Here is a 27,475-nt window from a genome sequence, read left to right as displayed (position 1 = left end):
ATTGCATTTTAAAAACCATAAAATACTATTACACGCTGCAACGCCCTTCTTAAGATTGTCGTTAACAGTATTTGTAAACAACTAGGCTCTTTGAAAGCTAAATAGGAAACACACTTCATAGTTTTTTGTTAAACCGCTGAATGTCAACAGGAAGAGCAAAGCTTCTTTCTCAATGAATTATTACAGGATAAATGATAAATTTTATCCATTGTGGGGTTACAATACTGTAGGTTGAAAGCTTACAAATACTTTATTTTATTGGAATAGCCTACTAATGATTATTGATGAGAAGAAGCATGACATAAAATGTATGAACGTGAAAAACAGAATTATATTAATATAATATTGAAGTTTTAATCAAAAGAGCACAGAAAGGAATGATAACATACAGTATTCTCAAGTGATTAGCAGGCAAAATAAAATTAGTTGAATTCTATCACGCTGTTAAATTCTTATAAACTTTATTACTCAATGTTAAGTACTTTTAAAAACTTGACAACTTAAAACTGTTAAGCCTTATCAAAACTTAACTACTCAAAGCTGTTCAGTCCTTCTAAAGACCTGAAGCTGTTAAGTCTTTATCAAGACTTGATTACTCAAAGCTTTCGTCTTTCTAAAAAGTTGGTTTCTGAAAGATATCAAGTCCTTCTAAAAACTTGATTACTCAAAGTTGTCAAGTCTTTCTGAAGACTTAATTACTCAAAGCTGTCAAGTCTTTCTGAAGACTTAATTACTCAAAGCTGTCAAGTCTTTCTGAAGACTTAATTACTCTAAGCTGTCAAGGCTCTCAATACGTTCAAGAATCTCAAGCATCATGCTGTAGTCTTCAACCTCAAACAGGTGCTCATCATCAGGATTAGAGGCGATGGACTCTAGCTCATTATGGTTCACCTGGTCCCCTATGCCAACCACATACACATTCACGTCTGCAACAAATACCAAAGTATGCTAATACTACAACCCTTCGTGACAAGCTCAGAGGTTAAAGTGTGAATTGACAAAGGACTAATATCCAACAAGGCCAGGGAAAACACGTTGACAACAGTTTTCAGACGCTGTTAGCGTATTCAAAGAAATATCGGCCACGGTATTGTCAAGATCTTTTGAAATTATTTGCAAAATATGCGAAGTACATTTCCTGAAAAACAATGAATCCTGCAAAAATATTAATTAATGCCTGGATGAGTCTGCATTGGACACAGTGCGAATGTATGTCCGGTTGAGCGAGTGAATATTATAAACAAAACTATCCAGTGTACAACGTTTGTAGAAACATCAATTCCCGGCGGTAAATCCCTCGTCCTTTCCAACAATGTCAGCAGTCAGCGTCTGTACTAAATGATGACATGCCTGACACACCTGCATGTAGGCATGTTACGCCTGCATGTAGGCATGTTATGCCTGCATGTAGGCATGTTACCCCTGCATGTAGGCGTGTTACGCCTGCATGTAGGCGTGTTACGCCTGCGTGTTACGCCTGCATGTAGGCAAGTTACGCCTGCATGCAGGCGTGTTACGCCTGCATGTAGGGAAGTTATGCATACATAGTATTCATGCCTAACAAGTAAGGAGTGTTAAAAAGAATTTGAAGCCCAGTTTGTTTGGCTATGATAACGTGCACTTCTGGAGACAGCCCAAGTCCAAAATGTACAATGGGAGATTTTTACAGTTATGCTAAGTGAACCGCCAAAAATCTTAAAAACTAACTTACACAAAATTTTAGTTGATTAAATCAGAAAGTATCGCTATTTATCTATCATTCGCCATTGTTTTTGATATTTGAGGTGATGCGACTACCAGAATCCAGGATGTTTCAAGATTAACATCGATAAGACATGAACGCCGTTAAAAGATTCAAAACAAAGATACACGTCGAAATGATGTCACTAGTTGCTATCATGTAGTTGACATCGGCTAATGGGCTCAAGTTGAAGCGGTCCGTGTCTCTATTCCGTCAGCTTTTTTGCAACTATAGACATCATAATCGTACTTTTTTGAATCTGAGTGTTTTAATGACGATCAAGTTTTGTTGATTTGAATCTTGAAACATCCTGGCAGTCAGATCACCTCAAACATCAAAAACAATCGCAAATGATAAAACAATACTGATACATTCAGATAAAATATATTAAAAGTCTGTGTAAGTATATCTTTAAGCACACTGGAAAACTATCAAACAAATTCATGCGTTAATGTGCGCATGTATAAGGAAGGAATGCTTAATGCGTTTGCTTGTTCTTTGTCATAAATGTTAACGGCCATTAAAAATGCGTTTAAACAACAAACACAAAACATGCTAAAAGGAAGTAGAGCAGTTTGCAAAACAATGGCAGCCCCCTAAACAATACGGCTTATATTATGTTTTATTTAAGGCTGCCATGCTGAAAATCACCTCAACTAAGCACCGCTATAGTGCATATCATTATGCACTATAGAGGTGCTTAAATCATCAAGTTCAAATATGCGACTGAAATTTTATATTTCAACTATATTGAAATGCTGCTAGATCTAGCAATTACTAGGTGTGAGCTTTTTTCAAAAAGAGAAATTTTCAAGTTGCGCATGGATAAGTTTGAGGCGTATTTACAGCAATATTTTTGAATGTTAAGAAAATGTCATTGAGATACAAGTTTTATTTTATATGGAAAGGTAAGTCTGTTTCTTAAAGTAATAGTTTTGCAAAACTCTCCGTGTCGGGGAATTGAACCCCGGTCTATCCGCGAGTTGCTTCGCGTGACAGGCGGGGACACTCACCACTATACTAACACAGATATCTTGCTGCAGGTATTCTATCTGCCATAATTTTGATGTCACAATATGTAAAAATATGTTTTTTTGTAGCCGATGTTGTCAATCATTCATGTTCCCCGTTATCTAAACATGCAGTTTTGAAAACTTTATTTCAACAAAATAGGTCAATACAAAGGTATTATTTTAAACAGAAAAAATGCGAGGCAATCTATGTTAGCTGTTCGCGTATTAATCATTAAGAACTTAAGCTAAATCATACAAAGATCAAATATCTTAATGGCAACAAGTTTAGCCAATCTTCAGATTAACATTATTTCCAGAAACAACGAAAATAAACATATATATTGCTTTGATTCGAAAAAAAACCTGACACCGGTCAGATGACTATCACATGATGCAAAAAACTTTGAAATTAATTTGCAGCGGTCTGAACAAAGGTTTATAGCCACCTATTTGCTTTGAGATTGAGCTTCTACATTGTTGTTAAAATCCTCAGGTGTGGCCCGCAGTCTTTGAAGCGCAACCTTTCGAGATACGCAATGATTTATGTTATATGAATACGTATGTTTATATAATTTAGGTTATATGAATCCAGACATTTGTATGATTTACGTTATATGAATACGTACGTTTATATGGTTTACATTATATGAATACATACGTTTATATGATTTATGTTATATGAATACATACGTTTATATGATTTACGTTATATGAATACATACGTTTATATGATTTACGTTATATGAATACGTTTATATGATGTTTGACAAGTTTACTCTTTTTGGGATTAACGTGCAATGTAGCATGTAACTCTTTGTAGTCTATAAAAGTACACTTTAAGCTTTAAAAATGACGTATAGAGTCACGCACTTAGAGATAAGATAAGATATTCCCACCAATGACGAACAATAATTTCGCACACGTTTGTAGCTCAACTTATGATAAGAAATCGAATGCTCTAAAACTAAGCCATTTTGAATAATGTTGAATGAACAAAATTATTAAAAATGAATACTAAAATATGCGATGTATATTACATGACGTCAAGTCAATTGTTTTGCATAATTATGAATGATAAAAAATTACACTCGTATCTTAGGCCTCCGGTACGCTTTGCGAAATGTTGATTACAGGGCTGACGATGGAACTAGTCTTTGCTGTCTGCATTCATCAGCTGGCTGTAGAAAGCTCTTGTTTGCAGTAAAGAGAAGACATGCTTACTGGCTTATGTTTTATAATTTTTCATTTGTTCTCCAAAGTAAGACAAGTCCCACTTCCATGACAGTGAATGACTCAGCAACTTTGTAAACTAATTGTGAAGGCATAATCACTCTACCACAGAGGACTTTATAGTGTATAGAGTATATAGGATCACTCAATCACAGAAGACCTTATAGTGTATAGATATATCTGAAAGCTTAAATTGCGCTTTTTATGTTTATTGATGCATTTTAAAATCAAAGTTTTTATTGAAGTAATTTATCAATTCATTTCCATCTGACCACGCTATCTATATATACAATGTAGATATAAATTTCAGTGTTTGTCTGTCTGTCATTTGTCTAATTATAGCGATACAGTTTTAGGAATGAAAACCTCCAGTCCGCGCTGGATTTGAACTCGGAGGTCTACGGGCAGACAAACTATCCACTAAGCCAAGCGGCTAAACTGCTATACAGTATAATAATTGTGGTCATACTCACTACACCAGTTAAAACACGAACACTTAAAGCGCTTGCGAAAATACTACTAGTTCTACTAGCGGGTTTGAAGATCATGATTTATTGCAGGAGAGATCATGACGTAACGTAGTGCGGCAAGCTGGTTTCATGGCGTTTATTACAATAAAGATTCAGACTAGCTCAAGTTACTAGCTTAAGTTACTCAGATTCATTGGGTAAAGAAATGTAGCCAATCGGAAATTAGTTTTTTATGCAAACACTTTTTTATTACCCGTGCCACACCGAGCATTCATCTAGTTAATCCAAAAATATTAATCTCACCAATGTATTTGTATTTACTGATCTGCCTATAGCTACCACAAATAGTTAATTATATCTTTTACCAATTACTACATGTAATATAGGCTACTTTATTTTTAAATTGATCGTTTCAGAGAGGCATTTTAAACCAAAAAACAGCAAAACATAATCGAAAGAAGCTGTTGTAGTAATTGAGAAACGAGAGGAATTAAGCGACCTAGCCTACGGCCCTACAAGCATGTTTTGTACTACAGCAAACACAAGGGAATAGCAATCCTTGAAAGTACACCACTATTAAAGGAAAAAAAAACATTGTAATAATAATTACTGTGTTGAAGTCTGAGACGCGCTGAGGGCCAGAGAACACCAAAAGGAAGGGCGAGCTGGTTGTGGGACCATCCATCAGTTAAAAGAAGCATCACACGTGTCACGCCCTCTCTCGACTGCTTAGTAAAAATGCTGTCTGCCATCCAGAGAGCTTGCACGGTTGATGTAGATTTTCCGTCTGCCAAAATAATCAAGCCAAGGCTATGAGAGATACAGACAAACAATGCTACGGCATGCGACCTTGTATGATTGTGGAAGGTACACACAGCTCTACATACAGATATGACCTTGTATGGTTGTATGGAGTATAAATAGGGTAAACTCAATAACTTGTGTGGTCTGAAATGCCCATAATAAAATAAGCCAATCATTATGTAGTCTAATGAACGTAATTACTCCATATCTGCATATGTCAACAACTCACTAATATTGCATGAAATTGAAGCCATGTAATCACATCACAATATGTTATGTTATCATCCCACCAGTGAGTGAACATATTCATGTTGTATGCTGAGAACAACAAAGGCTAATAAGCTGATATTATATGCTCACTGTTAGACATGATCACATTTGTCACGGCTCCTATAAACAACTTTTTAATAAAGACAGAAATGTTTGGAAAAGCCTTTCTATCTGAATTATACAATTTTTAGGCATGAATAGCGAGCGACCAACGCAAACCAGACATAATTTTTAGGCATGAATAGCGACCAACGCAAACCAGACATTACAAGATGCAGCCATACTAAAAGTACAGGAGTATGATTAGAAGAATGCATTACACATTTTAATCATCTTAACAAATTGTGACCGCACGAGCATTACTTCACCACAACAATACATCTGACAGAAGATGGTGATCAGGTAAAGAGAATTGAACAATAGGTGGTCATTTCCAATCAAGGTGCTGGCATGTTTTAATGATCGAAGCATTGTTACATTGTTCTATGATCGAAGCATTGTTACATTGTTCTATGATTGGAGCATTGTTACATTGTTCTATGATTGGAGCATTGTACAAATATAAAAAGTTTAATTCTTTGAACAAAAGCTATTAATCGAGTCATCCTTAAGAATGAGCATTATGCAACTGATCGAGCCTTCAAGTCTTCTGTGTTTTTTATTGCAGCCTTTATACCAATTTTTAATATAATAGGGCCACATTCATCTGTCTGTCCGTCTGTCCATAGTCATGCCTAAAGTGTAGGAAAAGACTGCTTGCTACCAGATTTGAACTCGTGACTTCCGAATTGGCAGAATGACACAGCTATCTGCTTCAATCTACCACCTTACCACCCTGGAATAACTGTGCACTTAGTTATTGTAGTGTCTTAGTTCCCACACATTGTATGTTTTCATTAGCATGCCGAGAAAACCATTATGTTGGTCATTATGTTTAGTCAGCCTATTTACCTTGGTTGCATTATTGTCTCATCAAGTTTTATGGCACATTGTATGCCTTGGATATATGGACATAATACAGTTCTTGTATAGACAGCAACCAAGCAAGTGCCTCTCTAGTTCTGACTATCATGCACAATATTGGCGACGAGGATTAAACTAACGCTTTGATTAAACCATTGGATTACACACCGCTGATCTGCGATAGAGACTGTTTACTGACCATGGCTATGGCAGGGCTTCCAGCATTTTCAGAGGGAGAGGTGGATGGTTATGTAGAAAGGCTAAACAGTTATTTCATTGTCAGCAAGACTAAAGATGAACACAAAGTGCATGTGTTGGTCGCGGGTCTACCTGCAGGCACGTATGGTGTGCTGAGGGACTTGTGCAGTCCAAGAATGCCTAGTGAGATGGCTTTCGATGAACTGACAAAACTTCTCAAAGATCATTACGGAGGCTCTACAAATCCTATATTAGAGCGCCAAAAGTTTAGGCAAGTGGAGAGGAGGCCAGATGAGAAGGTAAATGAATACGTAGTAAGGCTAAGAAAAGCAGCGAGAGGGTGTGACTTTAAAACAAATCTCAGCGAAAACCTTGTCGAACAGTTTCGAAGAGGTATCAACCATTCTCACATTGCTTCATGTCTTGTTAGAATACCTAATGATAAACAGTTTGACCTAGACACAGTGCTTAAGATGGCTGTAGAGGCAGAGTTGTATGCTGATGGTAGCAGTGGCACAGCGAGTAAAGACAAAACCGAAGTCCTATCTGATGGTATACACAGGATTGGTAACACAACCAATCGTCAGCCTCGACAGGGTAAAGACAAAGATGTCATCTGCTTCCGGTGCAACCGCAGAGGCCATATTGGAAGTGACCCATCCTGTCAGGCTCGAGGTAGAACTTGTAACACTTGTAAAAGACGAGGGCATTTCTCGGGCTCGAAATACTGTACAAACAGCTCATCAACACAGAAAGTATGTACAGTTGGTAGTGAGGAGACAACTCCAACCGAACGTAGCAATACTCAATTTCAGGAGAATCAACTATTCACAATTGGTGAGGCATCAACGTCGACAAAGTGTAGCCAACAAATAGCTGGAGTTTCAAGTGGCATGCCAAAAGTACAACTGTCTGTAGCAGGAAAGACTGTGACATTTTTGATCGATTCAGGAGCTTGCGCCAACATCATAGACATTAAGACATACGATCGGATACACAAGGATGCAACACTGATTCCTACTAGCCGTGAACTGTTTGCTTATGGAAGTAACACCAGGCTAGACCTCAAGGGAGAAATAAACACTAATGTTGCATGTGCTGCTAATGGTAGAGTAGTGAGTACAAAACTATATGTATTTAGCAATGCTACCATGTGTTTATTGAGCTATGAAACTGCTAGAGATTTAGGTATTTTGTCTATCAATGAAAATGTTGTATATGCTGTTAGTGGTTGTCACAAAGATATAGTAGATAGATTCCCCAAGGTTTTTGAGGGTGTAGGGAAATTAAAGGATGTTTCTGTAAAGTTTCATGTAGACCATAGTGTGCCTCCTGTAGCACAGCCTGTACGTAGGTTACCTTTTGGATATAGAGAAAAGGTTAAACAGAATTTAGACAATTTGTTAGCCAATGACATCATTGAGCCAGTGGAGGGGGTGGGTACTTCTTGGGTGAGCCCACTTGTATGTGTGATGAAAGACTCTGGTGAGATTAGGCAAACCATTGACATGCGTCTGGCAAATAAGGCCATCCTTCGTGAAAGACACCCTGTCCCTACTGTTAAGGAAATGCTTGCTGGGTTAGAGGGTGCGAGAGTGTTTTCTAAGCTAGATCTCAATCAAGGTTTCCACCAAGTTGAGCTTGACCCTAACTCACGTGACATAACAACATTCATTACTCCATTTGGTCTTTTTAGATATAAACGTCTAATACAAGGTGCAAATGCTAGCCCTGAGATATTTCAGCATGTAATAAGGCAGACACTGGTAGGTTTGGAAGGGGTGCAAAACTTAGCAGATGATATCATTCTATATGGGTCTAGCGCTGAAGAGCATGATAGACGACTGCACAGCCTGCTTTGTAGGTTAGAACAAGTAGGACTGACACTGAATGGAAAGAAATGTGCTTTTCGAATGTCTTCTATTAGATTTCTAGGGTTCATTGTTTCAGCTGCAGGTATCTCTGCAGACCCTAGTAAAGTTGAGTCTATAGTCAACTTTAGGCGACCAGATAATGTGACAGACTGTAGGAGTTTTCTTGGCTTGGTAAATTTTGTGGGCAGATTTTTGCCAAATCTTGCTACAATTTCTGAACCACTACGACGCATAACACACAAAGACCAGGCCTTCAAATGGACCAATGAACAGCAAAAGGCATTTGAGCTCATCAAAAATGCAATGTCACAAGCACAAACATTAGCACACTTTGACCCCCAAGCTGCTACTCGAGTTGTAGCAGATGCAAGTCCCTATGGTCTCGGTGCTATCCTTATTCAGACACAAGGTGCCTCTGAGAGGATAGTTAGTTACGGTCATAGAAGCCTCTCTGCAGTAGAAAGGAAATATAGTCAAACGGAGAAAGAGGCCTTAGCATTGGTGTGGGCATGTGAACATTTTATGCTGTATTTGTTAGGCACTGAGTTTGAGCTAGTGACTGACCATAAGCCTCTTGACTTTATTTTTAATAGTGCATCGAGTAAACCAACACCTAGAATTGAGCGGTGGGCACTAAGGCTGCAGTCATTTAGGTATAAGGTAGTCCACAAACCAGGAAAATGTAATCTTGCCGACCCCCTGTCTAGACTGAGTATCTCAACCAATGCAGAGTACATGGGGAAGCAAAGCATAGCCTCAGTTGTAGCCGAACAATACATAAACATAATCGCTAGGGAGTCTGTACCATGTGCTCTAACATGGAGTGAAATTGCCTCAGCGACTAAGGACTGTCTAGAGATACAGTCAGTTATTAGAGCTGTTGAGCGGAGTGATTTTAAGAGTTGTGCGCTCTCCTATCAGAGTATCAAAGAAGAGCTGAGTGTGTGTGATGGTGTGCTACTACGTAATAACAAGATTGTTGTGCCGCTAAGCCTTAGACCTAGGTGTGTTGAACTAGCTCATGAGGGCCACCAAGGCATAGTGAAGTCAAAACAAAGACTGAGATCCAAACTGTGGTGGCCTAAAATGGATTATGAGGCAGAAAAGTTCTGCAGAAAATGCATGGACTGTGTAAAAGTGTCCGCCCCAGATCCTCCAGAACCTATGTCAATGAGCAAGTTTCCTAGCAAGCCATGGCAGCAGCTAAGCTGTGACCTCTTAGGCCCATTACCTGATGGAAGGTCAGTGATTGCTGTTATTGATTACTACAGCAAATACTTTGAGTGCGCATTCCTTAGATCCACTACTGCAGACAAAGTTATCGAGTTCTTAGATACAGTATTTTCAAGGTTCGGGTTCCCTGACAGCCTTAGAACAGACAATGGCCCACAGTTTGTGTCAGATGTCTTGCAGAAGTATATGCATGACTGTGGAATTCGGTGGGTGTCTACAACACCTCTGTGGCCCCAGGCCAACGGTGAAATAGAAAGGACCAATAGAACACTACTGAAAACTTTAAAAATTGCAAAATTGAACAACCTTGATATGTCAGTTGAGCTGCGAAAGTTTCTCATGGCATACCGCTCAACACCCCACTCGTCTACAGGTGTTGCACCTTATACACTGCTGTTTGGTAGAGACATGAAAACAAAGCTGCCTTCCGTGCAGACTACTAGTGCTGACATTGACAGGACATTACACGATAAAGCAGCAGATAATGATGCATTGAAAAAGTTGTCATCTAAGCTCAATGTGGAAGGAAAAAATGGGGCAGTCGAAAACCAAATCACAGTAGGTGACAGTGTCTATCTAAAACAACCAAAACAAAGCAAACTAGATGCAAACTTTGGTAATGAAAAGTTCTACGTCACAGGAAGGGTAGGGTCAGAAATTGTATGTGAGAATGCTGAAAGTGGTAGTGTAGTGAGACGAAATGTGTCTTTTGCGAAGCGATGTGTAGAATCTAACGATCACAACTGCGCCCAGTCTGGCCAGTCTGAATCCCATGGGGGTGGGTTTGCTGGGAAGTGCACTCAAACCCAACCACTGGTTCAAAGGTCAAGGGCTCCACCTCTTAGGTTTGGCAATCCTGTATCACACTGAGGCTCATGTAGTAGTAGTGCTTATAAACACAGTTATACATTTATATCTTCATATTTTAGCTTAGGTGTGCCGCAATTAGATTTAGCTGATGCTTACTTGACATTTATGGTGAATGGTTTTTTTCAATGCTGTATATCAAAATTTAAATTAGCCAGTTGAGTGAAATTAAATGCTATTACATTTACCGGGTTTATTTTCCAAAGAAGGAAAGGATTGTAGTGTCTTAGTTCCCACACATTGTATGTTTTCATTAGCATGCCGAGAAAACCATTATGTTGGTCATTATGTTTAGTCAGCCTATTTACCTTGGTTGCATTATTGTCTCATCAAGTTTTATGGCACATTGTATGCCTTGGATATATGGACATAATACAGTTCTTGTATAGACAGCAACCAAGCAAGTGCCTCTCTAGTTCTGACTATCATGCACAATAGTTATTACACCCAGATCTATCACAGCTGACAGGACTGCCAGGGTACTAGTTAAATATAATAATATTCTAATACCTAATATCATATTATAATATTATGTATTACAGTATTATAACACAATAACAATATAATATTTTAATAATTTTAATTACTGAAATATTATATTATAATAACAATTTAGAACATATTGTTCACTTCAACCTAAATGATTAATCATTACCGTACTTTTCGGACTATTAGCCGCTACTTTTTTCTGATGATTTGAGCCATGTGGCTTATATGAGGATGCGGCTAATCTGTGGCTTTTTCTTTTACCGTTAGGGCGTATTAACGGGAATCTCCAATTAGTGCGCTTCTAGCAATGAAAGAAAATACGAAACAATGCCTCACGGTACTGTTCCATTAGGCACTAAGTAAAAAAGGGTTGGATAATGCGAAACTGTGCCGTTCGGCACTGTTCCGTTTTAAACAGCAAAGTTGCTGCCGCGTTAACAAGCAGTCCTGAGTTCTGTGGCCTATACAAAGGTGCGGCTTATGTATTGTTTTAGTTTCGTTTTTTAGAAAATAAATCAGATGCGGCGTATATAGGGGTGCGCTTTATAGTCCGAAAAGTATGGTAATAATCTTTACTATAATTAGAGCCAGTCTGCCTGTTAGCTGTCTGACGTCGCTAGCTGCTATCATTGCTATAGTTGATATCAGCTATCGATTCAAGTTGCAGCTATTTTAAGTCGCTATTCTGATGGTCTCTTTGCAACTATAGACGACATAATCGCACTTTCACTTGATCTGAGCATTTTCAACTGCGATCAAAAGAGGGCTTACGTGACATTACAGACCGATCAAAACATATTGAATAGAAAATTAAAGTGACAGAATGCTAGAGGTCAGGAGGGGTCACACTACGGTCAGGGCTAAAGCTTGGAGAGGATAAACTAGGATAATGCGTTTTTAAAATTGTTATTTTTTGCTTTTTTAAATCATTTGTGTTTGCTCTTTGTCAGTTGAACATTACATTGTATAGCAATAAGTTAATTCCTAAAGGAGATGAGTTATGACAGGAAGTGACACGTGATGTAAATGTAAATAACTACCAAGAGTTGGTACAGAATAAATAGCAATTGTAAGAGAGCATGGCTATACGATAATAAAATGTAATGGAGCCCTTGTCAATATTACAGCAGTGTATATGCATATCAGATCATGAACATGCATATATCCTATCAGAAATTCTAGGAGCACTTCACACCTTAGGAGACTATCAGTATGTTTCCATGACATGATTAATCTGCAAGTTTGCATCATTTGAAAGATGGAAACGACAACAACCAACAGGTGAAGTGAGTTTTGTACCTCACAAATTTTAATCAAACGTTTCATTGTTGTGAAAGATGAAAATGACACTTTTGAATGATGCGCAAGATAATACCGTGTACAGTTATACTTTAAACATGCTCCACATGTTAGACATTCTTATTTCGATTTTATGAGGTAAGAGTGCGCCACTATGATCCCTGGAGTAAAATTCCTTTTTTTCTTTGAAATAGTCCTCGTAGTAATCCGCAACATATGGATGTCTATTAAAACATTTATAAACTGTCTATCGCACGGTAACTCAACGTGCACAATTTCAACTCTACATCATCCGCACAGAGGAAACATACACTAGTATTACATGTACATGCTACAAATTTTTGAGCTTTGAAGTTTTGTTTTTGATCGTAAGAATGAGGACATATTTACAAGATACGCGGGAGTGGTCGCACAACTCCCAATTGTTCATAGCTGACGAGTTTACATGCAACGAAGAAGTTGACGCAGAACTCCGCATTTTCTATATTAGCCTGTTTAGCTTTTAGCTATAGCGTGGCGCATATTTTATATCGCAGCCAACACACAATTAAAATGCGTCCAAGGCCAAATATCAATGCCAAAACGTGTGGGAATTTTTTTTTCAAACTCGGAGTTAGTATTTTTAAAACACGTGCGTTGAAAACAGAGCTGTATAGGGATGCTGTGAGGACGTCACAAATGAAGACGATGAAAATTGCAAAGATTTATGCAATAATACGAATATTGATGTTCACATCATACGCAGCACTTCGTTGTTGATACGATGTTTTCAAAAATACCCTTTTTTTAAATCCGAGGTTTTGAATTGCTTGGATGAATTAAATATGCGACATTTGAAACCATTTACATGCTACGAAGATGAAAAATTCGACAAAAATTCGTAGCATGTATGTAACACTATTGATTGTATACAGTTAGTAACTTTAATGTACTGCCTTAGCCTTGCTGGAAACTACCACAAACTGTATGCCAATACAATATTTCTCACAACTAATATGCAGCGAGTATCAAATATGTAGCACCCCACATTTGATATTTTTCAACCATTTGGCCTATGTAACTGACATTGACGAAGAATTAAAGTTTTCGTGTTCATATGTCAAGTTCATATGTTGAGTTCATATGTCGAGTTCATATGTCGCGTTCATATGTCGAGTTCATATGTCGAGTTCATATGTCGAGTTCATATGTCGTGTTCTTATGTCGAGTTCATATGTCGTGTTCATATGTCGTGTTCATATGTCGAGTTCATATGCCGTGTTCATATGTCGCGTTCATATGTCGAGTTCATATGTCGTGCTCATATGTCGAGTTCTTATGTCGAGTTCATATGTCGAGTTCATATGCCGTGTTGATATGTCATGTTCATATGTCGCGTTCATATGTCGAGTTCATATGTCGTGTTCATATGTCGAGTTCATATGTCGAGTTTATATGTCGTGTTCATATGTCGTGTTCATATGTCGAGTTCATATGTCGAGTTCATATGCCGTGTTCATATGTCATGTTCATATGTCGCGTTCATATGTCGAGTTCATATGTCGTGTTCATATGTCGAGTTCATATGTCGAGTTCATATGTCGAGTTCATATGTCGTGTTCATATGTTGAGTTCATATGTCGAGTTCAAATGTCGTGCTCATATGTCGAGTTCATATGTCGAGTTCATATGTCGAGTTCATATGTCGAGTTCATATGTCGAGTTCATATGCCGTGTTCATATGTCGCGTTCATATGTCGCGTTCATATGTCGAGTTCATATGTTGTGTTCATATGTCGAGTTTATATGTCGTGTTCATATGTCGTGTTCATATGTCGAGTTCATATGTCGAGTTCATATGCCGTGTTCATATGTCGTGTTCATATGTCGCGTTCATATGTCGAGTTCATATGTCGTGTTCATATGTCGTGTTCTTATGTCGAGTTCATATGTCGTGTTCATATGTCGAGTTCATATTTCGTGATCATATGTCGAGTTCATATGTCGAGTTCATATGTCGTCTTCATATGTCGAGTTCATATGTCGCGTTCATATGTCGAGTTCATATGTCGAGTAGGCCTTCAACTACCTAATTGTCTAATACTTCTGCTGTTTGAACAATTCTTAGAAGTAATTAGCGGCTCTGAAAAGTTGACAGTTGGAAGTGGACAGTTTGCCATCAATATTTAATAAGGCAGTTTTTGTATTTGATGTGGCTCGACAGTTTCTTGCCATGCTGTGATCAGATGTTGTAGATCTTTTAAGGCTGCAATGTGGCGCTCTAATTCCCTCGTCTATCAATATTCTTTCACCAGTTGGTTTCTCTCTTGCAATTCATCTGGTGAGTTCATCAGCAGTTCATTAAAGTAGGTGAGTAGTCGGTTCAGCTGTGGAAATTGAGCTGACCACCTTTGGTTTCCTTTTCATTCTCCTCCATCCATATTTTTTACTAATCATATCATTATCATCCTGCAAGATCCAGTCATTCACTTGAAACAGCGTTCGTGGATTGGTCGAATCTACATCCTTATATTTGGTAGCAATCACCATTCATTAAGAGAAATCAAGGCAAAAAATACCAACCGCTTCAATGCATCCTTGAACCATCACATTAGTTCTATGTTTGGAGGTTGGCAATATACAATGGGAGGTGGATTGGTCAGATGGTCTTCTTCTGACCTAATTATTACCCGCATGGTTCTGAATTGTAAATGGACTTTAATGAGACCTGCCAACCACTGGTCTATCCATGTATTTGGCAGGTCTGTCTATGTATTTGGCAGGTCTGTCCATGTATTCTTGCTCAGTTAATCGTGCTTTCCTGTGCCTGTCAGCTTTAAACTTCCTTCTTGTCTTACGTTCAGTTAGTCATACTCTCTGGCAACCTTAATCTGATTGTTGAAGGAACCACAACAACATCCGATGACTCTTTCCTCTTTCTGCAAAGGTCAGCGCTTGTTTTTTTGGTAAAATCATAACAGGGTATGGTTCTGACGTTCAATAGAGGATCAGTTTTTCCTCCTCCAGACCTCTCCAACAGTTATTCAATAATAATGTTGTCATACGTTTTTGAGCATCAAACTTCTGACATAATCTTTCCATGAGAAAGCTCGACCTTACGACAATGGATGACTAGATATGGCGGGTCTGATGTGAGGCGTTGCAGCATGTTGATGCGCGTGATGCAGCAAATATTTTTTTTAATTTAAACACAAATTTACGTAACAAAGAAGGTGAGTAAGCAGAATCAGCCCCATAGACAGACTGTATGACATTGTGGGATCACAGACCGTCTGACAGAAGTGATGACCTCATGTTGTACCACTAACAAGACTTGTGGTGAGACAATACAGAGATAGCTTGATGCTTAACTGACTCCACCAAATATAATTGCATTCACAATGGCAGATAACATTACAGATTGGAGTTGAATAATATTTTGTGCAATTTTGACTAAATATCAGGTTTTATTCACATTTTTAGGTAATGAAAATGGACAAAAAGATTAGCAACTTTTACAAAATATTGTCCGGAAACAGCTGCAAGACTATAACATTATTAAAATTGCTCGGTTTTTGAACTGGATTATTTAAACAACTGTCTGTTCAAAATTGTTATTCATGATAGCAGAGAATTAATAGTTTTTAAATATATGACTTTTGAGAACAGCTTATTTTTACGGACAAAAATTAAAATTTGGGTGAAGGAAAAATTCCACGCTAGCACACTCCACAAGATGAGACACACAAGCTGATTGGTGTAATTCTATAACCAGCGCTCATAAAATAATGTATGACATATAAATAAGGTTCAGAGTTTTGGTATTTGTGGAATATGATTTAAGCTTGGGGTATTATTACCTGCCATGTTGGATAACCAGAACGAAAATGTATCAGAATGGCAGCCAACAACAGTGCTGTTATTTTGCAGTAACTTGTTGGCTAGTCATTGACTGCGTATCATACATTTATGCCTTGCAAAAATATTCTCATTTTACAGCTTAGAGCTAGCAGAGTATATTTCTTTCAAAATGGTTTTTGTTCTAGCATCAGAATCACAGCTGATAAACCAAATATTATGATTGTATTGGTATAAACAGATGTAACTCTAAAATGCTATCAGTTAACCTTTAATTCTATCAGCTCTGCTGTAAATGGAGTATAAAATACTTTTGCTTCAATTTACCGTTAGACCGAACAACTAGTGCAACTGGTAACTGGATGAATTAAGATGGTTTCAGGAAGGGAGGAGACAAATTAGAAATGGGAAGAGCAATTGAGATGTTTAATAATTGCTGACATCACTGTACATATACATATTTAAAATAATTAAATAGTTTATAATTTTATATATAAACTATTTATTATATATCTATATATATTTCTCAAAGTATGCCGTCCGTGTGTCGTACGTCGTAGGTCTGTCTGCATTCCGGCTATAGCTATTATTAGAATAACTGCAGCTGGACAACAATGCTGACGCAATGTCATGGAGTACCATCATTAGAATCCTAGCGGCTTACTGCAATTTTCCATTGACAATGTGCCAGGCTAATTATAGTTTGAAAGTTACAGTTGTTTGACAAAGTTTGAAAACCTTTACAGTTGTTTTCATTTTTCTTTTAATTTATTTCAACTACACAAAACACTTCTCTCATGATATGTAGTTTGAAAGTTAGAATGGTAAATGTTGTTATATGTTAAATACAAATCAATTTTCTGTCCAGAATTTTTTATTACCTGGGCAACGCCGGGTGGTACGGCTAGTATTATATATAAATATATATATAATGTTTATATATATTAAATATACATATGCATAAAATATTTATATACATGTATATAAATAGTGTATATATACATATTCGGTGACATACACATATTAGAGGATATACAAATATATATTATGATACATACCAACATAGTACACGCATAAGTATACCCATTACTATGATATATACCAACATAGTACAAGGCCTATGACCTATCTTTTACTGGAATTGTATATTGTCCATTTTGTCTTATGCCGCTCCTAGCTACTTCCCATTCGTATCGAAAACAGATAAAGAAAAATTAGTGCGATTTAAAAAACTATCCTGTCAGGCTATGCTACCTGCTGTCAGGCTATGCTACCTGCTGTCAGGCTATGCTACCTGATACGGACAGCTATGGTCAGTGTTTAATCATCTTTAATGCTGAAAAACTAAATGTCTTTTTAAATATTTGCTGTTTAAAATACTCTAATTGTATCTCCAATCTGCCTGACCACCTGCCTGACCATCCACTACATTAATAATTCCCCAAAAAAGCCACAACACTTTATACCAGGCACCAACACCTTGCTAATTTACATTAGAGAGCAGCGTTATATAAAAAGAGCTTTTTATTTCAATATTCATAATTTAATTCACTTTGATATATCTTGTTTTTTTTTGTCTTATTTGCTCTAAACAGCAATATAAATAAAGTTCATACTATCCATCTACAACTCATTAGCAGCACCAATAAAGTTCATACTATCCATCTACAATTCATTAGCAGCACCACTAAAAAGTGAGCCTTGGTAGCAGTAATTACAACTGTGTTCTTGACCAATATTGGATGCCTTCAATAGAGTTCTATAAAAGTGTCAAATAAAAGGCAGTAAGAGTATTGTTGGTGGTAAATAGTTTTTACTTAGCCTACTGGATATTTGACCATATAGCTAGATTAGCACACCCCTCGTACTTGTAATATGCCAGTAATAGTTCTACGCAAATACAGTGTAATACTTGTACTACCTTAGAAGCATGCCAAATGATTACAACCTATTCTACTAAGAAGTTCCTGTGGATGTTTCATGATCTCTTGGCAAACTGAGTAGTCTGATTTGGTGAGTAGAAATTATTCCATCTACACATAGCAGCGTGTCATAGCGCAGTGACTAAAGCCATAGACACAGACAAAAAGACATACCGTGATATTCAGTGCTGTTGATGCGGTCTATGACACCAGCCTTGTCGAGACCCGAGGTGAAGGAGAACTCGTGAATCACTTTACTTGGCTCAGAGAAGCTGATCATGCTGACTCGTAACGCATCATTTATAAAATTCTCTTCATCCAGAACTTGTATCCATGTCTGTAAGAGGTTAATGTGTGTCAAACCTACAGCTTACTGAGCAAAGATACTACTTCAAATTATCTTAATAAAATTTTTTTGAATTTCTGCAATAAAATAATTTTTTATTTTATTATTTTTTATCTATTAAAAACAAATTTGTTATTTTATTTAATAAAATAAAAAAAATTGTTCGACTCTGAAAAGAGCTAATTTAATAGGTAAAAAGGGTATGAATTACTTATCACTCAATTCAAGAAAATTAGCTTAAAATGGTGACTTGGTGCTGAACAGACAAATGAACAAACAAACAAACCCGGATTCAACCAGACTGGCACTCCAAACATCAACACGCACTTCACTCTTTTGAGTGCTGACTAACACTGACGGTAATGAAAATTTATTCACAATATTTTTATAACAAATAAAAAGGGTTTAATCATGTTATCAGCATAATGTATCTCTTTTTTTGATGTTACCATTCCTGATTGTAAATTCTTAAAAAGTTTTGCCAGTCATTCTGTTCTCAAAAAACACTATTATCCAGATTATAAAGCATTTGTATTAAAGGAAAGAAAATGTTATAGATATATTAAGTTTTATTCATATTATCTGAACCACCTAATACAAACAAAAATTGTTTTATATTGTATTAGGTTGAGTATAAAAGCAATATTATCTAGATATTTTGTCATTTAATTTGATGTTGATGGAAAAGAATGAGGCTAAACATTGATCTATATTTAGACTGCTTTCTGCCACAACTGTTACACCACAGTTTTATTGAACAGCTTTTTTCCAGTAAGCAGGTAAATCTAGAAACCAAATTTACAAAAAAATTTGAAAGTTATTAATATTTAAGTGTCACAAGCTTGTCAGATATCTGGATAATGCTTAGTTATCCTGATAGCACTTTGTTATCTGAATATTAAGGCACTGCAACAAACGAAATGTGTGCAAATGATAACTAACACTGTGAAAAAGTATAAATAGCCAGGTTGAGATACCAAAATATCGCGACAGCTTCATATAAGAATATGTATTCAGGCTACTAACACGGAATAGTAAATAAAAATATTCACATGATTCCAGAACTTAGACATGAACTTATCTCATGATGTTTACATCAAGATGACTAAAAACCACCAAAGAAATGCATATTTAATTGATGAACCAAAACCATAAGCCGCTATGAATAAAACACCAGCTTAGTTTATCATTCTTGGATAGCCATATTAAAATGGCGAATGCGCTATAAATAGCATGGAAATCCTGCTACTTTAGATGAGTAGGTCGCTTGCTTGACACCAGGCCATTTGCTTTCTGATACTGAATGAACACAGATTCCCTAAATAGCTAATGTCTAATTATTGGCTATACCACAAGCTGTAAAATTGTTGATTGGTAAACAATAAAACCAATGTAACGGTCAGAAATACAAAAACCATATACTTTATATAGAAGTTTTGTATTTCAAGATTTTACTGGAATTATTTCATGAATGTTGTATATGTTCACGCTATATTAATAAGATATATTATATTAACCAGTAATACTAGCAAGATATGTGTTAGTAGCCGGTAATACCAACTTGAGTCTGTCATAATATCTGTATGAGGGGTTAAGTTTCGTGTACCTTTCCTTCCAGATAATCAACCTTCCCTTCCAGTTAATCTACCATCTCTTCCAGTTAATCTACCATCTCTTCCAGTTCATCTATCTTCTTCCAGATAATCTACCTTCCCTTCCAGATAATCTACTTTCCCTTCCAGTGAATCTACCTTCTCCTTCCAGTTAGTCTACCCTAAACCTAGACTCAATTGGTCCTACTTGTTCTGTCACTACACCTTACCCATCTATTCAATCCACTTTACTTTTCCTGTCACTCCATCTTCTCTTTCCAGCCAATCCACCTTACCCTCTGTTCAATGCACCTTAGCTTTTCTGTCAATCCACCTACCGTTCCAGCCAATCCACCTTACCCTTCCAGCCAATCCACCTTACCGTTCCAGCCAATCCACCTTACCGTTCCAGCCAATCTACCTTACCCTTCCAGCCAATCCACCTTACCCTTCCAGCTAATCCACCTTACCCTTCCAGCCAATCCACCTTACCCTTCCAGCCAATCCACCTTACCCTTCCAGCTAATCCACCTTACCCTTCCAGCCAATCCACCTTACCCTTTCAGCTAATCCACCTTACCCTTCCAGCCAATCCACCGTACCCTTCCAGCCAATCCACCTTACCCTTCCAGCTAATCCACCTTACCCTTCCAGCCAATCCACCTTACCCTTCCAGCTAATCCACCTTACCCTTCCAGCCAATCCACCGTACCCTTCCAGCCAATCCACCTTACCCTTCCAGCTAATCCACCTTACCCTTCCAGCCAATCCACCGTGCCCTTCCAGCCAATCCACCTTACCCTTCCAGCCAATCCACCTTACCCTTCCAGCTAATCCACCTTACCCTTCCAGCCAATCCACCTTACCCTTCCAGCCAATCCACCTTACCCTTCCAGCTAATCCACCTTACCCTTCCAGCCAATCCACCTTACCCTTCCTATCATTTTACCGTATTGTTTTAGTCATTTCACAATATGATCAGATATAAACTGCAAGATTTTCTAATGTGTGTTATTGTGATTTGTGTGTTTAAGTGAGAAAAATCTAGGTTATGGATGAATGGCCTAAACCATTCAGTCAGGCATATTAACTGCCAATGATAACATATTCACAGCTTACAATAGCTGTCAGAACTTTGGAAGGATTCCGTGTTGCTCCACATAACGTGTTGCTCCCGGTAAACTTTGCTCCACATCCACTATGGTGTGCTGCATACTTTTAAAGCTATTGAAAAGTAATTTACTAAAGGCTCAACATATCATCATTGACATCAAAAGAATGTGGATGATCAGGTTATCAAGGAAGAAAAACCATAATCCACATTGAAAAGGATTCTAAGTTGTTCAATAAATAATCCTCTCCTACAGATGTTTATTAAAAGCATTATTTGAAATCACTACGTCTAAAGGTCTGGTTACACACACTGACGGAACGCATTACCAATGCATGCTAGCTATTTGCTGTGGCTAGAGCCTGGTTTCCATATTAGCTCCAAGACCCCGGCGGTAATCTCGTGCAGCAAAACACCTGCGGCGCTAGGCTCGGCGACTTATGTTCACATTAAGCTGAGTCACTGTTGATCGCATAAAAATGGCCCCTCACCATAAAGTTTCGAAAGTGCTGACCTTCACCTGCGCGGCGCATTTCAGAAAAGTTTTAACTGTGGCTCCTTTCGAAAGTTGAACTGCGCTGAACTCTTGCATTGACTGTTGGCAGCTTCTGGCGATACTTTTCATACGTTGGTAATACTTCCGGCGATACCGGTTCTCATTTCACCTCTGATAGCCCTGCAATCCTGCCACCGATGCTTGCGTTGTATATGGGTACCAAGTACCAGATTGACCAATGAGACTTATTAAGAAGTTCATAACATCATTGCTGTATTTCCCTGATACCATTAATGAAGTATCATCAATATATTGGGATTGTCACATGGATCAACAATGTCTTCGCATTGCTATACTTTGTTAAAAAACACATACATCCAATTATAAGAGATAAAGATTGTAACATAAAACTTGACAGCTGATGAAAAATTATCTGAAATATTTCATCAACAGTTCTATTTATTGTAGTAGCTTTCGTATATCTATATATATTTCTCAAAGTATGTCCGTGTGTCGTATCTCGTGTACCGTATATCTGTCGGTTTTCCGGCTATAGATCTTAAAATCTTGTTTTCCGCAATCTGATGGATTTGAACTTACGACGTTTTTGCATCGACGAGTGTTTTATCCAGATGCTCTACCACTAAGCTAGAACACCATAGTGATCAGATATGTTTTCATATAAAATATACAGTATGCCCGTGCTAATTATTTCAGCCTTAGTTTTTTCACCAAAGATTTTGAGATTTGTTTGCCTCGAAGCTTGAACATAAAGTCGCAGTTCTCGGCTAAACTGGAGCATGCGCATTGCAATCAACAAAGCTCTGGAAACGCTTGAAAACGGCTAATCATTTTATGCTTCATAAATTCTTTACAAAAAGAGAGAAACCATGTAGGACGACGCCTTCTCTACCGTAAAAATTTTCTACGGAGATAACCCTTCCAGTCGAGTTACTCTACATTGTTTTGGAGGACTAGTCTCCTTTAAAGATGTAAAGTAAACAGGCCATTGCTGTTTATATATTCTTTTTCCTACGATTTTTGATGTAACTACCTGTTGCATTTTTTGCTGTTTCATTATCTATTTTTGCAAGTTTTAGTATAGTATTTTAATCTTTCATGCTTCGGATGTTTTAAAAGCCAAACGTACAAAATGTTTACTTTTGCTTTCTTTTTCCATCATCATAAATATAAAACATCTTATTAAATTTAAACACAATATAAATATACCCGTTTCTATTTATAGTATGCAGTATACAGTACAGCTTATGGTATAAAATATTGACAAAAATACTTTACCGAAGTATATCTCCGAATTTACCCAAGTTTTTCTCATTTTGCAACGGATTAAAATCTACATAATTTTATTTAATGGGAACAATTCTTTCGGATCTCGAAAAACTTGGTTAGCATCGCTAGAACAACCTAATACATACCCTAACCTAATGGGTAACACATAACAACTTTTTGAAACGGATTATGTTCGAGAACCGAGGTTCCACTGTACGTAATTAAAAGCTATACGTCACTGAAAGTTGTGAACTTTTAAATTTGCAGTGGTTTGAAAACCTTTTCCTCATGACATGAAGTTTGAAAGTTACAGTTATTTGAAAAAGTTTGAAAACCTTTACAGTTGTTTTTATTTTCTCTCTTAATTTATTTCAATTACACAAAACACTTTTCTCAGGATATGTAGTTTGAAAGTTAGAGTGGCAAATGTTATGTTAAATAAAAATCAATTTTCTGTCCAAAGACTTTTTTATTACCTGGGCAACGCCGGGTAGCACAGCTAGTATATACAGTGAAACATGGATAACTCGCCCTCGGATATAGCGAACACATGGTTAACTCGAATGGATTTGCTTGGTCCGTTCCCACGCAATGATAAATGGCTCTATATAACTCGAATTCAACACTGTTAATTCGAACTGTTTTTTGCCCAACGGCTACCGAAACGGTTGCTATCGCTTTAGAAAATAACTTTATTCCAAGCCATAGAGGTAAACCTCAACTTTTCGTAATTCATAAGCGTCGTTATTACCTCCATCGGCAAAATTATTTTTGTCAACGACTTTTCTAAAGGTTTGGTGAAATTTGATTTATACTGCTATATGATGAATAGCACGGGCTAGCCGGGTCACGCGCGCAAAGATTTTCGCCACGCACATACAAAACAAAAACAGCATGTTGTTTTTGTTTTGTATTTGCGTGGCGAAAATCCTTGAGTCCGTGACCCGGTTAGCCCGTGATGAATAGTTTTCCGACGTTGATTCCGTGTTGAATCAACGTCGGAATGTTGAATGTTTAAAACGTCTTAAAAATTGTTGTAATTAAACGTATACGTTGTCTTAGCTACAAAAACTATTCATCGTTTGACCTAAACACAGAATACGTGTGTACATTCAATAAGTATCCATTCATAAGCGTGAGTGATATACAATGTACCGTAAAACCTCGTAAAACTTTTAATTGAACTGCCTCGGAGTGTTGCTCTTAACGAATCCCAGGTAAAGTAAGGTAATCTTTGCATAAACTTCAAGAAAAATCCGCAAAATTGATCGTGGGTAAAACGCTCAAAAGAAAAAGATGTCTTTTCTTTTGAGCATTTCAGCAACGATCTAGTTTTGCCAATGTCAATCTAAAAAACGTCCTGGCAATAACATCACCTCAAACAACAAACCAATCTCAAGTGATAGAAAAATCTCTATACCTTTTGATAAAAACATTTTAAACTTTACATTAGAAGCATTTAATTTGAAACAAGCCATTTGTGCCTTTGATTTATATTATAGTTTGTATATGTACATGTATCTACTAATAAATAAGTAAATACATGGACTTGTGACAGTGCTCAGATAACTTGATCGCTCTGATAATTCGAACACTTTTGCTCGGTCCCTTGAAGTTTGAGTTACCCGAGTTTCACTGTATATATTTCTCAAAATATGTTTTATGTCGTATGTCTGTCTGCATTGTATGTCTGTCTGCATTCCGGCTATAGCTATTAAAACCTTGGAGTAAAGAATGCATACCGAAGAAGTTTGATCTCAGACCCTACCATTCACCAGTCTGATGCTCTACCCAATAGGCCACAGATATTGAGTTGTTTGCTTGCCGATATAAGTCGGTATACGAGAGCACATATCCAACGGCTTCACATACTACACAGGTTGATTGCATAAAAAGTGATTGTCATTAGTTAATTTACTAAAATTTTCCATTGGCAATCTGCCAAGCTAACAGCAAGTGACAGTCAACTCTCACTATTTCTCATTGTTTATAAGCTGATTTTTGATACCCAGGCAACACAGCTAGTCATACTATATAAATATATTTCAGATGAGAATATCTTCTTCTAGACATAAATAGTTGTTTAATACAGTAGTTGCTTACGTGAAGTTCTATTGTCATGCTAGTTTGAGACCGGACACAACTAGCTTGAGTTGAAAATAAATAAAATTGAATGGAGATCATAATAATAAGCTATTTTATACAATCACAGATGCATTCGATATATCTACACGAATGTAGACCGACACGCTTGTTGTCGATGCATCGTCAAAATTGTGGCAGAAAACCTCATCCAAAAAGCCATCCCTTGACAAACCAATAATTTTTTAACAGGATTGTACTACTTACGGTAATAATCTGAAGCGCCAGCTGGAAGTTTTCAGAGCCAATGCTAGCACTGCTATCAAGCATGATGAGAAAGTCAACTGGGAACGACCTAGGGAGAAGTCGTCGTCCATCTTCAGTGGCAACCACTGCAAGAAGTGTGCTGATACACTATAGTCAGTGACATGAATGAGATACAATTTACACAGTTAACTCTGATACCCTACCTGAAGGTGGATGAGAGTTGAATGTGCGATGTCTGAAATAAATAATGTCTGTAATGTATGTCTGTAAACCATGAGTAATCTTTAGAATCCCTCAAGTTCACACTAGTCAGAGTCCAGTAAATACTATGTGAAGTCTTAAAGCCGTTTTCCGTTTTCATTTGGTCTTACCAAATGAAAACTAACATTTCATCCTTGGTATTTGTTTTATAAAGCTGTTCAATTTTATCAGTGAAAACTACTTTTAAATAAGTTGCTTGTACATATTTATGATATATAGAGGACTGACCCCTCGCATGTGAACCAAAGCAATAAATACGTAACCTAGCTTTTTGTGATTATCAAATTTTAAAACTGATTCAATCCAATATCATTATTAAATAATATGATTAATAATATTATCATTATTAAATAATGTACTCCTATGGGTTCAAATACTCCAAGTAAGTTGTAGCAAAGAAATCGTACTTTTTTAAAATAATTTCTATTTCAAAAACACTGACTGACGGAAACTTAAAGATTGACTTGCAACAAAATTCACATTACAGTTATTTGGTATCAAAAAATTCACCATGTCTTACTCTGTTGTGTTGTAGGTGCCAAACACGTAGAAATGTGATTACAGGCTCATAAACGCTCAAAAACGAAAAGCCGCTATGGATTGGAATCTCTTTATTTATTTGACGTATTCATTACAGTTTGGTTATCGTCTTGTCACGTGATGTTCTCACGGGAATTGAGAGGCCAATAAAAAGCTCAATATAAAACTTATTGCAGCACTAGTTCATGACAAACACTTCGGGTTTTACCGAAGACCCCGTATCAAATATAGATGCTCACTACTTTACAGTTTTCTTTCGGCTTGGACTAATCGTCAAGTCTTAATCTGATCATGTGACCCAAAACTTCGAAAATAGTTTTTGCAGCACTTTATCACAGGTAACCAACAGGCTCGTCATGATTATCAGACAATGATATGTACTCATCGAGCTAAGGTTAAGAAAGTTTAACGATTTTTTACGGTTAGACAGTTTTTTACGGTTTACAGTTATAAAATATCAGTGCTGAAAGTGACAGCATTACAATGACGATAAAACAGATGCGTAAGAACAATAGACATGGTTTTATTGAATGCGTGAAGTATATTTGTGAAAATATTTTGACGAATGAGATTGCATGAAAGTGTAAACAGGAACCATTCTGTAACAAATACGTCCCATTTGAGCCGTTTTGGAAAGAGAATCCAAACTACGCCGGTCTCGTGTGGCTGCGATTAACTGTTCATTTTTTAGCTTTTTAGAGCTTGTAATCACATTCCCACATATTTTGCACCTACAACACAACAGAGTAAGACATGGTGAATCTTATGATATCAAATAACTGTAATGTGAATTTTATTGCAAGTCAACCTTTAATGAAGCTATTCTACTCATAAACTTTTTTAGAAGAATTCATTAAAAATCTGTCAAATATTTCCCGAGTTCATACTATCATGTACATCCTTGTACCATCGACATGATATGTAACATCACAAATGTAAGTTGGATATGTTTCGGCATTTGACTCTAACACCCCATCACCAAAAGCATTCTTAGGACTTACAGTCAAATACCACATTGAAGAAGTGACGATAAATCGCTGTTGCTATCGTCTCTACTTGTTCTGCCCTTGGAAGATGGCTTTCATGTGGTGATGGTGACTCTCTTTGTAGTTGCCCATGAGCGTATCTCAAAAGGTTGATCCATCGTGTGTATGTCAGTTTTTGAAGTGAGCCGTCTACTTCGACATTGGACACGAACAAAAAGACCAAAAGGCCTGAAAAAAGAAGTTCCGTTCTCATTTTGTGTGTTTGTGTAGTTGTTGACTGAGAGGAAATGAAGG

The 27,475-nt window shown here is 37.1% G+C and overlaps 1 protein-coding gene across 1 annotated transcript; it reads right to left on the bottom strand.

Annotated features, from left to right (window-relative positions):
- Positions 1 to 231: 231 nt before the first annotated feature.
- LOC137391353 (vitrin-like) lies at positions 232 to 27,475 on the bottom strand. The gene is made up of 5 exons (XM_068077803.1): positions 27,197 to 27,475; positions 25,395 to 25,519; positions 18,385 to 18,547; positions 5,065 to 5,241; positions 232 to 926 (listed from the first exon to the last, which is right to left on the bottom strand). The coding sequence occupies exons 1-5, from the start codon at positions 27,432 to 27,434 to the stop codon at positions 766 to 768; spliced, it is 864 nt and encodes a 287-aa protein (XP_067933904.1). The 5' UTR covers positions 27,435 to 27,475; the 3' UTR covers positions 232 to 765.

The sequence above is a fragment of the Watersipora subatra genome, chromosome 3 (assembly GCF_963576615.1).
Source record: "Watersipora subatra chromosome 3, tzWatSuba1.1, whole genome shotgun sequence".
Taxonomy (NCBI): domain Eukaryota; kingdom Metazoa; phylum Bryozoa; class Gymnolaemata; order Cheilostomatida; family Watersiporidae; genus Watersipora; species Watersipora subatra.
This window is presented reverse-complemented; position numbering and strand designations above follow the sequence as displayed.